General features: G+C 41.4%; 2 protein-coding genes across 2 annotated transcripts; both read right to left on the bottom strand.

Annotated features, from left to right (window-relative positions):
• Positions 1 to 735: 735 nt before the first annotated feature.
• LOC130530930 (kinesin-like protein KIF3A) lies at positions 736 to 8,383 on the bottom strand. Its single transcript, XM_057042528.1, has 17 exons — positions 8,219 to 8,383; positions 7,071 to 7,353; positions 6,835 to 6,979; positions 6,627 to 6,711; positions 6,416 to 6,521; positions 6,203 to 6,342; positions 5,911 to 6,108; positions 5,642 to 5,816; positions 5,494 to 5,553; positions 4,626 to 4,779; positions 3,951 to 4,131; positions 3,613 to 3,723; positions 3,400 to 3,525; positions 3,261 to 3,314; positions 3,106 to 3,174; positions 2,888 to 3,018; positions 736 to 1,427 (listed from the first exon to the last, which is right to left on the bottom strand). The coding sequence occupies exons 1-17, from the start codon at positions 8,222 to 8,224 to the stop codon at positions 1,379 to 1,381; spliced, it is 2,073 nt and encodes a 690-aa protein (XP_056898508.1). The 5' UTR covers positions 8,225 to 8,383; the 3' UTR covers positions 736 to 1,378.
• A 463-nt stretch (positions 8,384 to 8,846) lies between these two features.
• LOC130530931 (kinesin-like protein KIF3A) lies at positions 8,847 to 14,632 on the bottom strand. The gene is made up of 17 exons (XM_057042529.1): positions 14,485 to 14,632; positions 13,662 to 13,944; positions 13,426 to 13,570; positions 13,218 to 13,302; positions 13,007 to 13,112; positions 12,794 to 12,933; positions 12,502 to 12,699; positions 12,233 to 12,407; positions 12,045 to 12,104; positions 11,659 to 11,812; positions 11,250 to 11,430; positions 10,912 to 11,022; positions 10,699 to 10,824; positions 10,560 to 10,613; positions 10,405 to 10,473; positions 10,187 to 10,317; positions 8,847 to 9,162 (listed from the first exon to the last, which is right to left on the bottom strand). Exons 1-17 carry the CDS (start codon positions 14,488 to 14,490, stop codon positions 9,114 to 9,116), a joined length of 2,073 nt encoding a protein of 690 aa, XP_056898509.1. The 5' UTR covers positions 14,491 to 14,632; the 3' UTR covers positions 8,847 to 9,113.
• Positions 14,633 to 14,964: the final 332 nt, after the last annotated feature.

Here is a 14,964-nt window from a genome sequence, read left to right as displayed (position 1 = left end):
ATGCAAATAATATGTTAAATACGGTAAGGGGCAAAAAAAACAACCTGTGCTCAGCATGTGTGTTTGGAAATATACTGACGTTCTCATCTTTTCAGTTTTCACAAGGGAACCTGACTTCTAAGGTTGCGAGGCCATGGGATGGAGAGATCAAATGTTGGGTAAGTTTTCAGTCTTTTCATGCTGCATCCTGGACACTGGTGCAGGACGTCCGACAGGATCCTCCAGATCCAATTCAACTGACTGAACCTTTATTCTCACAGAAGCACTTCTTCTGCCTGGCTGAGAAGTCCCTGAATTTGACCAATTTCAACCAGTCCAAACTCACCAAACAGCTGCATCAGTACAACAAGGTAACCAGGGCATAAATGTGTCTAATTCACCCTGCACAGCTTTAATGAGAACTAACGAGAATGCGCTTGCATTTGAATGCAGCCATGTTTGTGTGCCTGAAATTAACAGTGAATTTTTTTGTTTCAGCTGACAAACATCACCAACTGCCACCTGAACAAGAACAACAGAATTTCTCTGAAATCTCTCCTAGCAAACATCACTGCATGCACAAAGATTGAGTTGTAACATGGATACTTGAATTATATTTATTTTTATTTATTCCAAATAAATTATTTTTTCTAAAATCTAGCCTTTGTATTGTCAAAATGCTTGTTTATGTGACACAGGAATCGGAGGTTCCAGTCTGTGTTTATATATTCATATCAAAAAAGAACATCTCAAATCTGCGATAAAGGAGAAAATGTTTAATGAGGAAAACATACAGCACCCATTACAATAACAATGAAAGGCAGCATGCCGCCGTCATAAAATTAAATAATCTCCATTGCTTTAAAACACAAGTAGAGTACATTTCTAGTGATTACAGTGTTTTGACGTGTTAAAGTGAGGTCAATAACATACAGTACAGGTGCTGGTTTACATGCAAGCTCAGCTCAGCAGCATTAGAGTCCAGTCTCTGGTCGCTCTCGCCACATTAGACCACATTAAAGGCAACACACGTATGATTAAAGAGATGCTATCATGAATGTAAAATGGCTACAAGTAACCAGAGGTATTGAGATGAAGATAAGAAAGAAAGTGTGTCCGAAGCCCATGCAGATATAGTGGAACTCTGATAAAATACATTAGTGTTCATTTTCATTCCCTAAACAATTGTAAAGTGAAAGCATTTAAAGAAGCCACAGTAATGCAAATAAATACAAATAAAAACACTTGACTACTCACAGACGGGAATTCTTTATCCTGCAAAGGTGCATCGAAGGCATTTACAACACATGAGCTGTTCAGCGTATTTAGATTATTGTTTACTGAATAATTTCTTCAGAATTCACTAAAGACATAAGACATAAAAGTTGAGCAGTTGTCTTCACTGCAGAAGGGATTCGATCACAGCATCAGGTTTTGCAGACCTTTTCCTGTGTGAAATTGAAGAAAACGGTTATCGGTGCAGCGTTCTGCATTCTTATTTCTCAGAAAGATGTTTATCGGGATAAAAAAACCACAGCGGTACGAATTAATGACATGATTTTTATTAAATACTTTCAACAGGGGAGGCAAACCTCCACATCCAAAACCTTATTTAATCAGATCTTGTGTCGTTTCCATATACACAAGAGGTACGAACGTGAACAGTGTTACCATCAAAGTAACTAAATGCATATGCTATTGAGCTTTAAAAACTGAAATAATTTCATTTTTACACTGTTTGATATTATGAAGGTTCGATGTAGTGCTTGAAAATGTGAAAAAATAAATAAAAAAAATAAAGTAATGGGAGCGAGACAAAAACAATAACTAAACTGAAATAGGCCGTCCATCTGCTGGTTTAAGACCATAGTGTGTAAAAGACTAATTCTGGTAGGTACTGAGACTGTCATCACCTCCTGATGGCCACAGCAAATAAAACCTTCCTGTGTTTGAATGCAAGCGGACTGCTGACCTGCATAAGCCACGCCTCTTGCACCACGCCATCGCTGACGAGGTCGGACACAGTAAGACAACCATTTTTAAATCCTTAAAAGATGCTGAGGGAAATGGAACATTAAAGTCAACTGCGCAGGCAGAAAACATTTCACCAGCAAGGATCTGCTTGGCTGTCTGTCCAGGGCTGCTCTTGGCGTCATCGGACCTAAAGAGCAGGGCGTCACACGGCCGCTGGCTGTGAGCAGGTGTTGCAGCGACGTCGCTCATGATTGAGGGGGGTCAAGACTGGGTTGGTCAGGACAACGCCTGACGCAGACCTCTTCCAGGGGAATAACATCACTTTTAGACCAACCTGCGTGTTCCCCTGACTCAAATGCCGCTGAGAACCTTTGGAGATGGACACCAAGGGAGGTTTACAAAACCTTCTAGAGTGGATAAACCTGATGACGAAGCCATCTTCATCACTTTTGGAGCGATGTTCTGAAACGTTTAATCAGCTGTTGGGCAGCCTATTTCAATTTAATGGAATTTTGAAAGAAACTGGTCGCTTAATTCTTTTTAACCTCCTGCTCCCATTTCTTCTTTTTGCAGTTCAAAGCTCGAACCAACTGAAGATCCGACAGTGTAAAATGCAAATTCTATCAATTTTCCAATTAGTCTTAATATTTTGATTTTGAGTGTATCAATCATGCGCATAAATCAATTAATTGTTTAACATGTTTGTTGACTTTCTCTCTGAGATTTAACACATCAGCAGAAAAGGTGTAAAAAAGGCATCAGATGTGAAGGTTAAACAGCAACAGTTGTTAAACAGCCCCTGTATAAGACAGACGGGTGCCGGCTGCAGGAGCTGAGAGACATTCAGGTAGTCAGAAGAAAGTCATAGTCATACTAATGCGCAGCAGAAAGGGGAACATCAAGCCGCTTGTGGTCTGTCTGGAAGTGAGATTACCGTCTTCCTGTCTTGGGACGACCACTCTTGCTGCTTTTTGATGTTCTGGGTCTCTCTTGCTTCATCAGTGACTGGCGCATGCTCTCCTCTGTGTAGGCCAGATACAGACTAGATAAATCCACCTCAAAAGGCTGCAAGAAACAAGACACGAGAGTTTGTGCAAACACCAGAAATACCATGGTAACAAAGACTGCTGCGGGCAACTCCAGTCTACTCACGTCCTTTTCCTTTTTGTCTGGAACAGGCGTCTGTTTTCTCATGTTGTTGCCAGTGTACGCTACACATTTCTAACACAACACAGAAAAGTCCAGTCACTGCACAGCTCAGGTTCCTGTACATGACAGCAAACCCAGTGAGCATAATCTGAGCTCACCAGCTGCCATTCTCCAATGTCTTCGTTCCAATGCACGTAGTTCTCTATCATCTCCTACACAGCAAACACACAACCATCAGCACTCATTTTTTGGGTTAGTAGGAGTGTTGCTAGCAAATCTGCGCGCCCTCATACACACCTGATATTCCTGGGGAATGAAGCTGTCTATGATGAGCATCTGCAGTCGCAGCTCCCGGCTCAGCTGGCGGATGTTCTCCAGAAGGTCCTCGATCTCTCTGTGGTTCTCTTGCTGCAGATCGGCCATCTAACACGCAGACATAAACTCTTCATCAAACTCTTTCCCTGAAAACAATTCAGCCATGGCCTGAAAAGTGTTTCAGGTTCTACTCACTTCTGACTTGGCAGCCATCAGCATGGTCCACACTTTTTTCAGTTTCTTGGTTTTTCCTTGAGCTTCCTCCTGCAGACTGGTGTATTTCTCTTCTATGTCCAGGCGTTCTTGCTGATTCAGGGACAGGTCATTGGATTACTTGACAGGTGCCCTTTACATTCATACTAGTCTGATTAATATCCTGGGCTCAGTAAGTCTGTGTGTTTATCCTAAACAATTTGAGGCTATTTCTACCATAAATGACAGGATTTGTTAGTCCTACCTGCACTGATAGTGATGAACTGTACTTGAATGTGTTCTAGATTACACACATGACCGTAGAACATATTATGAAGCACCTCTTTCTCTGCCAGTTCCTTGTGCAGCTGCTCTGCTCTCTGACGACGTTCTTCCAGTTCCTTGTTGGACTCCTGCAAAAGCTTCTCTTGTTCTTCGGCCTTGGCCAGGAGGTCCACACCACCCACGATCACCTTCTTCTCCAACGCTGATAGTTTCTCCAGCAGAAGTTGATGCTCCTGCCTAACAGAAGCACAGATCACAACTCTAAACTCTCACAAAGATTAAATGTCTTTAACCTCTTTGATTTATTGTACATCGTCATTCTTGATAGTTGAGCAATCTCAAATCAAGTCCACCACAAACGTCAGCAATGTTCATCTATCGCCAATTTGAATTGAATTACATTCTTTCTTGGGGGTCCAAACCATTTGCTGTTTTTTTGTCTTCCTGTCTTCAGCGAGGAACCAAAACATTGCATTTATTTTGGTTTTGGGTCAATATAAAAATTAAAGCACCCATGCAAATAGATTGTGAACATGTTATCAAAGTCATCTCTCCTCCATCTGGGGCAGTTTAAAAGTAAAGTAAATATAAACATAAGTACAAGTTAAGTCACCATAATGGGCCTGTACCACCTCTGTGAATTCCAGGCTACAGCATGAATACTATGGGCTGCAGCACTGTTCTCAAAACGTTTGAACTGTGGAATCTTGTGTTTGCTTTCTTGAACTCACTGTGCTTTAAGAAGGTCATTCTCCCTCCTCTCCAGCTCTGCTTTTGCCCTGTTCTTCTCCTCTTCCTCCATGTCCAGCTTGGCCTCCAAGGCCTTTCTTTCCTCGTCTATCTTGGCCTGCATCTCCATCATCTTGTCTGCAGGGATTTTCCTCCCTTAAAGGAGAAGATTAAAACAGGTTCTGTTCATAGGTAAAAATGCTTTAGTTGGCGTTTCATTTTATATATATCCGTTTATTAAGCATGAATTAGATAATAATTGAGGGGAAATAGAACAGGAAAAGAAAATTCAAGAGAGGGTTGCAGGCAGATCATTATGGTCCCTTTCTTTTTAAAATTTTAAAGAACGTGGCGTTGGCATTTCATCGGCTTTGACCCATGATTGAACCATTTGGTGGTTTATTTGATCCATTGTTGTGCATTTGGGGGGGGGGGGGTAGCATTTCACATTTATTGCTTAACTTTGAATATAAAGTTTATTTATTTTCACCTGTTCAGCAATGGAAAAACCTTGAGAGACTTTAATGGCTAAAATAATTATTTCCATGATGATGATTTGGACGCCCTCATGTATTCAAATTACAGTGTAGGGTTTCAGTCTGACCAACATTATATCATCTCATCCTATTTGTAAGTTTTTACTATGATCTCATACGACAGGAAATGGGTGAACAGCAATTTTCAAAGGAAATCCTACAAATAATCAAAGCTGATATGTCAAGTCCTGAAACCTCCCCATCCAACACCTTATTATGCAGTTTTTATTAAATGCAGAGTATTAAAATGGTCACAGCCTCAGTAGATTTAAAACTATTGCACAACCCTTAATGTTGCAGAGCTTTCGGATCCACATGTACTCTGTACTTTTACCTCTCCTCCTGTGGCCCTCTCCTGCCTCTGTCCCTTCGTCTTCACTTTCATCAAACTCATCTGAAAGAAACCCGACAATAATCACACAAAACACAAGCGTAACTTTTTAAATACTACATGCAAGACAGACTCCTACTCCAGTCATTACCTTCCATCAATTTCTTTTTAAGCTCCTCAATCTCCTTCTGAAACTTGCGTAATAAGGCATCCTTGGGGTCCTCGTTGATCCTGGCTTTGTTCTTGATGTTTTTAGCCCTGTTAGCGTAGCGTAGTGTGCTGATGGTCTCATCATAGTTATAGTCTGCAGGGCCTATATTTGCACACTGTTGAGGAAATGTGCATCAGATCTAGATTAATATTTTGAATCTGCATATTTTCCTCTCTGACAGGGCACAGTTATGCTCGCTAAACTTTTACCATCATGGTCTTTGAGTTCCCTCCCAGTGAATCTTGCAGCAGACGGGTGAGTTTAGAGTTCCTGTAAGGCACGTGCGTGCTCTTGCCATCCACCAAGGCAGAGATGACGTTTCCCAGCGTGGACAGTGAAAGATTGATCTTTGTAGCTTCTTTCAAACGCTGACCTGTGGCTCCAGTCTTGCCCTGTCTCTCTGAGCCCTGAACACAAACAGCTAATGTCAGATGTGGCCGATGTCGCAGCACCTGCGTCGCCTCATTTCCTCGGAAATACTTGATTTTCCCGGATACATACAGCAAGATCAACCAGGTGAAGCTTCCCCATGCGCATAACCTGGTTTCCATCCACGCCCTTCTCGCTGCATTCAATGGTGATGGTGAAGATTGCGTGGGAACGGGAGCTGTGTTCATTCATGTTGGTGGCACCAACAGAACCTGATTAAAAAAATGGCTTAAAGTATAATAGACAGAAAGGTTACAAAGTAAAGTTGCTGGTTAGATTGCTCACGGTTTTTGTTGCCTAGAGACATAAACCTGTCCATGTCATCGGCGTTGTATACAACATAACCGGGGAGGTCTTTGATATAAACACCAACATCTGGTCTTTCTTTCACCTGTGACGATGAAGCAGAACTTGATCACACAAAATAATATTTGCAGATGTCCAACATTAAAAAATATGTAGAATGTAATCAAAATTTCATGGTAATGTTGGTTACCTCTAGTCTCTGATTCTGATCCTTGCCCAACAAATTCCGCACCTCCTCATTATAAATCTCCAAATATGAAACAGTTACCAGAAACCTGTAGAATTTACATATAGAACAGTAACAGAAGGTTGTAAGATCGTACAAATTAATAGTTCAGGTAAAGAGGAAGATAAAGTGTGTTATCAACCACTTTACTTCTGAATAAGAGATTACTGACCTTTTGTCACCTTCTGCTTTGGCAATGTGCCCAAAGATATGAGCAAAAGAGTTGGGGATTATCCCTCTAAGCTCTGGCACGGCTCTCACACCCTCCATGGTGAAGGTTTTACCGGTGCCAGTTTGTCCATATGCAAAAATGGTGCCTGAAATGGTAAATAACGTGCAAAATAACTTCAGCTTTACCTGTGGAAACAACAACTCAGTACTAGAGGAGAGTGATATCAGTAACTTCACCATTATATCCCTCCAACACTGATTCGATGATGGGGCGGGCGGTGAGGTTGTAGACGTCCAGTTGTTTGCTGTCTGGTCCAAACACAGTATCAAACGTAAATGTCTTGGGAGGCTCCTGAGGATTTTCCAGCTTGTGGACTGTTACGGTCCCACGGATCTCGTCTACATCCACCGACGATTTGAAGCCCATGATGACTTCTTTCTGGTTGAGGGGTCGGCATCTCACCACCACTTTCACGTTGTCACTCACCTCCTGTTTGTCTGGTTTATCAGACTTATTGCTCTAAAATTAAGATAATAAAGATAACAACACCGCAAATATGTCAGACCTCATAATGTAGTAATGAATAAGAATTGATAAATCTGCACAGAACAGTGCAAATGTAAAGCCTGTTAAATCATTAGTAAAATACGACAATACATGAGCTAATGAGGCACTTAGATACCATAATAGGGTTCTCTTTAAGAAAATATGGTCTTTTTTGTCCTGAATAATTCATATAACTCTTAATTTTTAATAGGCAATCCTTGTGCTTGAGCTTCTATAAGCAAACTTTAACTGGGGCAGCCTGATGCTGATCACGGATGAAACTGGTCAAGCATGGCAGCAGCAAAGAGTACGTGGTGACCTTAACAGCCACAAATCGACTGTCTGGGGAAAACTACGTTTACCACTTCATTTATTATATAAATGGCAAATAAGCATGTGGTTACCACAATGTCAGATAAGCGCTGAAATAGAAAGCCGGGAAATGTGCCTGCTTCAGTTGCCCTGGTAACTGAGATTGACTGACGTTGATCTTTACTCGGAAACCGGCCTTCTCGAAAATTAGTCAGCCGGAGAGAATCAAAGGAAACAGATCACTTGTGGTTCGCCTTTCAAGCGCATCTGCAGAAAAAATGGTCGCCAGGAGCAGCTGGCTTCCAGATTTACTCTCCGTTCCGGTTTTCCGTGATGACCTGTGACTTATCAAAACTATCAAATCCAAATGAAGAGAGTGGGCACAGAATCACCGTATGATTCTTCACCATAAAGTGACGAGCTAAACAATTAGCATCACATCAGTGACTGAGGACTGAAGGACGGGAGGACCAGGAGATGGAAGAGAAGACCTCCAACACTGAACAAATGTGTGGTGGTCACTTACCGGCATGATGAATAGTCGGGGAGATTACTTTGTGTGTTATTGCTGATAAATCTGTGCAAAGGTTTGCAGAAGGGGTTAATGTATCCACTAAAAACAATAACACCATATCCACAGCTCGTCTCATCCGATGGATTTTCTTATTCTTTACCTCGGGTAGCGGTGTATTCTGACAGATTCGCTGTACTACCGCCACCATGTGGCCAGGAGGACGAATCTTCAATAAAATAAAATACACTTGAGTGGTTCTATAAAATTCCATTTAAGAATGCTGACCAAGAAAATCAGACTAATTGCTCGGGCACGAGATCTGGAGTGGAAACTGTAATTAAAATCTCTAGAATTAAGGTATAATGTTATTTTTTAAAAATAGAATTGAATCTCAATGGATTCTCAAAAAGCAAGAAAGCATTTATTTTATATGACAGGATCCATTTTAGGCTCCATTTAAATTAACGTCTTACTTTGCTCTGAGGTTATTATAGAAAATAGTTTGGTATTTTTCTGAGCATTTTGAATAGAGAAAACAGGGGTTAAATGTTTTTGGTGACATTGGCAACATGACGCAAGGATGTTTTGCAAATGTATGTTAACTGAGGTAAAAAGAGAAAGTTTCTGCAATATAAAGTAATTTAAGGGGGCAGGACATATTCTGATTTATTTACACAGTTCACGGTTAAAATGCATTTAAAAACCACAGTAAACAACAGTAATTCAAATAAATAGAAATTACTTCTCAGACAGGAAGTCTTAATCCTGTAAAAGGTTCATCTTAAACATTCAGAAATATGAGCTATACAGTGTGTTGACATAATTTAAAGAATTGTGAACAACAAAGTCGTCATAATGCCCTAAAGACTTGTCTTCTACAGGCAGCGTAAAAGTTGAGCACTTGTCTTCATTGCAGAAGGGATTCAATCACAGCTTCTGGTTTTGCAGATCTTTTCCTGTGTGAAATGTAAAGAAGAGTATTAAGACCAGCCGTGACAAAAAGCAACAAGTTGAAATATAATGGCAACGAAAAGAGTCGACCTCTTGAGACATTAACAACCTCTGCATCTTGCTGCTTCTACAAAATGCTGTGCAGGCCATTAGATAACTGGTGAAACTATACTTTGGTCCCAGGTTTAATAATGAAGAAAAGTTTCTCTTTCAGCTCAGAGGTATTCAGAGTTAGTATTAGGACTCTGAAGAGACTGTGCAGAAAACACAACAAAAATGCAAAAAAAGGAACATTTCAATGACTTTTTTCAACTTTTAGGCCATTTTGGGCTATATGTGGAAAAATGTCAGTGAATCTTTTTTGCATTCTCACAAATAAAGTACTAGTTTCACAACTCTAATAGTGGTTGTTAGACAAAGTGTCACCCAAAATGATTTCACATAAATAAGAGGTTAAAAAAACGGAAAATCCGAGGAGAAACGGTTGCTCTGCAGGGTGGATATATTGTCCCTTATATTCATCCTTCCTCTGCTTGTTTCTGTCTCATGGGTGGCCTGAATATTCTCCCCCTCAATTCTTTGGACTTTGATGCAAAGTTGATAACTTGTAACTCTTTCCGTTTTATTTTTTTTTCTCATTTTCTGTTGCCAATTGCTATTTGGTTGTTTGTGGTTTTACCCGCTTCCTTCCCCTGTTAAGGTTCGGCAAAGGTTCTACAAACAACAATTCGATAATATTCATTGTGATAAAAAAATCTGTTTAACAGACTCATCTTCACAAAGCAAATTCTGTCTGACACAAAAGGTATTCAGATGCCAGTGCTGCTTGCTTTACTGCTGACAGCTATTAAAAAATAAGAAATACAGCCCCTGTAGAGGCCAACGCCCCCCCCCAATACAGGTCCAGACGGGTGCCGGCTGCAGGAGCTGAGAGACATTCAGGTAGTCAGAAGAAAGTCCTAGTCGTACTAATGCGCAGCAGAAAGGGGAACATCAAGCCGCTTGTGGTCTGTCTGGAAGTGAGATTACCGTCTTCCTGTCTTGGGACGACCACTCTTGCTGCTTTTTGATGTTCTGGGTCTCTCTTGCTTCATCAGTGACTGGCGCATGCTCTCCTCTGTGTAGGCCAGATACAGACTAGATAAATCCACCTCAAAAGGCTGCAAGAAACAAGACACGAGAGTTTGTGCAAACACCAGAAATACCATGGTAACAAAGACTGCTGCGGGCAACTCCAGTCTACTCACGTCCTTTTCCTTTTTGTCTGGAACAGGCGTCTGTTTTCTCATGTTGTTGCCAGTGTACGCTACACATTTCTAACACAACACAGAAAAGTCCAGTCACTGCACAGCTCAGGTTCCTGTACATGACAGCAAACCCAGTGAGCATGATCTGAGCTCACCAGCTGCCATTCTCCAATGTCTTCGTTCCAATGCACGTAGTTCTCTATCATCTCCTACACAGCAAACACACAACCATCAGCACTCATTTTTTGGGTTAGTAGGAGTGTTGCTAGCAAATCTGCGCGCCCTCATACACACCTGATATTCCTGGGGAATGAAGCTGTCTATGATGAGCATCTGCAGTCGCAGCTCCCGGCTCAGCTGGCGGATGTTCTCCAGAAGGTCCTCGATCTCTCTGTGGTTCTCTTGCTGCAGATCGGCCATCTAACACGCAGACATAAACTCTTCATCAAACTCTTTCCCTGAAAACAATTCAGCCATGGCCTGAAAAGTGTTTCAGGTTCTACTCACTTCTGACTTGGCAGCCATCAGCATGGTCCACACTTTTTTCAGTTTCTTGGTTTTTCCTTGAGCTTCCTCCTGCAGACTGGTGTATTTCTCTTCTATGTCCAGGCGTTCTTGCTGATTCAGGGACAGGTCATTGGATTACTTGACAGGTGCCCTTTACATTCATACTAGTCTGATTAATATCCTGGGCTCAGTAAGTCTGTGTGTTTATCCTAAACAATTTGAGGCTATTTCTACCATAAATGACAGGATTTGTTAGTCCTACCTGCACTGATAGTGATGAACTGTACTTGAATGTGTTCTAGATTACACACATGACCGTAGAACATATTATGAAGCACCTCTTTCTCTGCCAGTTCCTTGTGCAGCTGCTCTGCTCTCTGACGACGTTCTTCCAGTTCCTTGTTGGACTCCTGCAAAAGCTTCTCTTGTTCTTCGGCCTTGGCCAGGAGGTCCACACCACCCACGATCACCTTCTTCTCCAACGCTGATAGTTTCTCCAGCAGAAGTTGATGCTCCTGCCTAACAGAAGCACAGATCACAACTCTAAACTCTCACAAACTCTACTAAACAACTTTATTGAAACCATTTATATGATTCACTCTACATAAATCACTCACAAAATGATCAGGATTTAATACCTGGTTACTGAAATAAGGTTAAACAGTACAAACGAATCAGGGTGTTTCACGGAAGGTTACTGACACATTTGTACCCCGAATTAAGTGCGTTGTGCTTTCTTGAACTCACTGTGCTTTAAGAATGTCATTCTCCCTCCTCTCCAGCTCTGCTTTTGCCCTGTTCTTCTCCTCTTCCTCCATGTCCAGCTTGGCCTCCAAAGTCTTTCTTTCCTCGTCTATCTTGGCCTGCATCTCCATCATCTTGTCTGCAGGGATTTTCCTCCCTTAAAGGACAAAAGGATGCAAAATGTCATCAATTTACAGGCCAATTTTAGATTAATATCGGGGTGTCAAATGTACATGTATACACTCGAAAAAGGTGGCAATTCATTGGTCTTTACTGCATGAGTTAATAAATCTGCTGTCTATATTTTTAGACCACACAGAAAAGCCCCTGACTAAGTGTTATTGATATCACCTTACTTTTAAACACTATGTGTTGTGCGATATTTTTACCTTTTCTCATGTGGCCCTCTCCTGCCTCTGTTCCCTCGTCTCCACTTTCATTAAACTCATCTGAAAAAAATCACACAAATATATTTAGATATAAAAAATTCTGAAAAAACCCCGACAATAATCACACAAAACACAAGCATAACTTTTTAAATACTACATGCAAGACAGACTCCTACTCCAGTCATTACCTTCCATCAATTTCTTTTTAAGCTCCTCAATCTCCTTCTGAAACTTGCGTAATAAGGCATCCTTGGGGTCCTCGTTGATCCTGGCTTTGTTCTTGATGTTTTTAGCCCTGTTAGCGTAGCGTAGTGTGCTGATGGTCTCATCATAGTTATAGTCTGCAGGGCCTATATTTGCACACTGTTGAGGAAATGTGCATCAGATCTAGATTAATATTTTGAATCTGCATATTTTCCTCTCTGACAGGGCACAGTTATGCTCGCTAAACTTTTACCATCATGGTCTTTGAGTTCCCTCCCAGTGAATCTTGCAGCAGACGGGTGAGTTTAGAGTTCCTGTAAGGCACGTGCGTGCTCTTGCCATCCACCAAGGCAGAGATGACGTTTCCCAGCGTGGACAGTGAAAGATTGATCTTTGTAGCTTCTTTCAAACGCTGACCTGTGGCTCCAGTCTTGCCCTGTCTCTCTGAGCCCTGAACACAAACAGCTAATGTCAGATGTGGCCGATGTCGCAGCACCTGCGTCGCCTCATTTCCTCGGAAATACTTGATTTTCCCGGATACATACAGCAAGATCAACCAGGTGAAGCTTTCCCATGCGCATAACCTGGTTTCCATCCACGCCCTTCTCGCTGCATTCAATGGTGATGGTGAAGATTGCGTGGGAACGGGAGCTGTGTTCATTCATGTTGGTGGCACCAACAGAACCTGATTAAAAAAATGGCTTAAAGTATAATAGACAGAAGGGTTACAAAGTAAAGTTGCTGGTTAGATTGCTCACGGTTTTTGTTGCCTAGAGACATAAACCTGTCCATGTCATCGGCGTTGTATACAACATAACCGGGGAGGTCTTTGATATAAACACCAACATCTGGTCTTTCTTTCACCTGTGACGATGAAGCAGAACTTGATCACACAAAATAATATTTGCAGATGTCCAACATTAAAAAATATGTAGAATGTAATCAAAATGTCATGGTAATGTTGGTTACCTCTAGTCTCTGATTCTGATCCTTGCCCAACAAATTCCGCACCTCCTCATTATAAATCTCCAAATATGAAACAGTTACCAGAAACCTGTAGAATTTACATATAGAACAGTAACAGAAGGTTGTAAGATCGTACAAATTAATAGTTCACGTACAGAGGAAGATAAAGTGTGTTATCAACCACTTTACTTCTGAGTAAGAGATTACTGACCTTTTGTCACCTTCTGCTTTGGCAATGTGCCCAAAGATATGAGCAAAAGAGTTGGGGATTATCCCTCTAAGCTCTGGCACGGCTCTCACACCCTCCATGGTGAAGGTTTTACCGGTGCCAGTTTGTCCATATGCAAAAATGGTGCCTGAAATGGTAAATAACGTGCAAAATAACTTCAGCTTTACCTGTGGAAACAACAACTCAGTACTAGAGGAGAGTGATATCAGTAACTTCACCATTATATCCCTCCAACACTGATTCGATAATGGGGCGGGCGGTGAGGTTGTAGACGTCCAGTTGTTTGCTGTCTGGTCCAAACACAGTATCAAACGTAAATGTCTTGGGAGGCTCCTGAGGATTTTCCAGCTTGTGGACTGTTACGGTCCCACGGATCTCGTCTACATCCACCGACGATTTGAAGCCCATGATGACTTCTTTCTGGTTGAGGGGTCGGCATCTCACCACCACTTTCACGTTGTCACTCACCTCCTGTTTGTCTGGTTTATCAGACTTATTGCTCTAAAATGAAAATATAAAAGATATGAATGCCTAAAATGTAAGACTGGAGCGGATAGTGAGCTAATAATGTCGCAATTTCAATTAACAAACACGTAACAGTACGGCTATAAAGCAGTAGTTAGTCTAGTCATGGCACACCTATGATGCTGAAAGATTTAACAAACCGAATGAAGGTTAAGGTCTTTATAATTCAACAGAATTCTAAATTATGAATTTGCCACTTGGAATACAATTCTCTCTGTGTGTGTGTGTGTGTGTGTGTGTGTATAAGGTAATAACAAACATGTTATAACGTCATCTACTTGACAGATAATAGTTAATTGGGGGAATTTATGCTTTGTTTATGTTGCCATTCGAAAACATTCTATGCTGCATAGTTTCTTGGACATTAGGAGCAACATATAACTGTCACTGTCCGAGAATAACACGGCAATAAACAAGCTAAGAATGCTACCCGGTTAGCATCACATCGTTGAGTGTAGACTAAGGACGGGACGAGAAGGACTCCTGTGCATGTCAAATAAAAATCTGGAGACTTACCGGCATAATGAGAGCAAGGCAAAACAATCAAAATTTAAGGGTAAAATATGTTCAGGGCTGGGCTTGACTGTTGTTCGGACTGTCGGGGTTAAAAACCGAAGGTTCTCTCCATCTTCACCGGGTCTGGCGTCTGTGGCCGGCTGTGGTAGTGCGCATGCGCAGTAGTGACCGATCGACGTCTATAATCTATTTCTTGTTTATTTCTGTATGTTTATTCAGTATGAAAGGAGATAATCCCTCAGCCTTTCTGTATGTTTATGCTTCGGACAAAGTTGTTGGAGCTTGTCAGTGTAATTACTGCAGATATGTATTTATTTTTTACAGTGAAATTATTGTATTGTGCATTAAAATGAAAGACTGCAATCAAGACTTTTGTGTACGGTGCACTTTCCTCATGTCTTGGAATGTCCATTTTTGTGTCGCTCTACAGGCATCTCAGTTGGAGATCATTGTACATCCCAACCATGACATTGAGCTTGC

This window comes from Takifugu flavidus, chromosome 9 (assembly GCF_003711565.1).
Source record: "Takifugu flavidus isolate HTHZ2018 chromosome 9, ASM371156v2, whole genome shotgun sequence".
Taxonomy (NCBI): Eukaryota; Metazoa; Chordata; class Actinopteri; order Tetraodontiformes; family Tetraodontidae; genus Takifugu; species Takifugu flavidus.
Note: the sequence above shows the minus strand (reverse complement) of the source record. Positions and strands in the feature narration are given on the sequence as shown.

Bases quoted from the DNA above. Each gene is read 5' to 3' on its own strand.
- LOC130530930 (XM_057042528.1), bottom strand. The intron at 6,712-6,834 runs GTCAGTAATCTC...TAAATTCTACAG, and splicing joins AAAGCAGAAGGTGACAAAAG to GTTTCTGGTAACTGTTTCAT. The intron at 4,132-4,625 runs GTGAGTTCAAGA...TGCTTCTGTTAG, and splicing joins AATGACCTTCTTAAAGCACA to GCAGGAGCATCAACTTCTGC.
- LOC130530931 (XM_057042529.1), bottom strand. The intron at 13,571-13,661 runs GTGAAGTTACTG...TTACCATTTCAG, and splicing joins AGTGTTGGAGGGATATAATG to GCACCATTTTTGCATATGGA. The intron at 9,163-10,186 runs GTAATCTCACTT...CATTTCACACAG, and splicing joins CGTCCCAAGACAGGAAGACG to GAAAAGATCTGCAAAACCAG.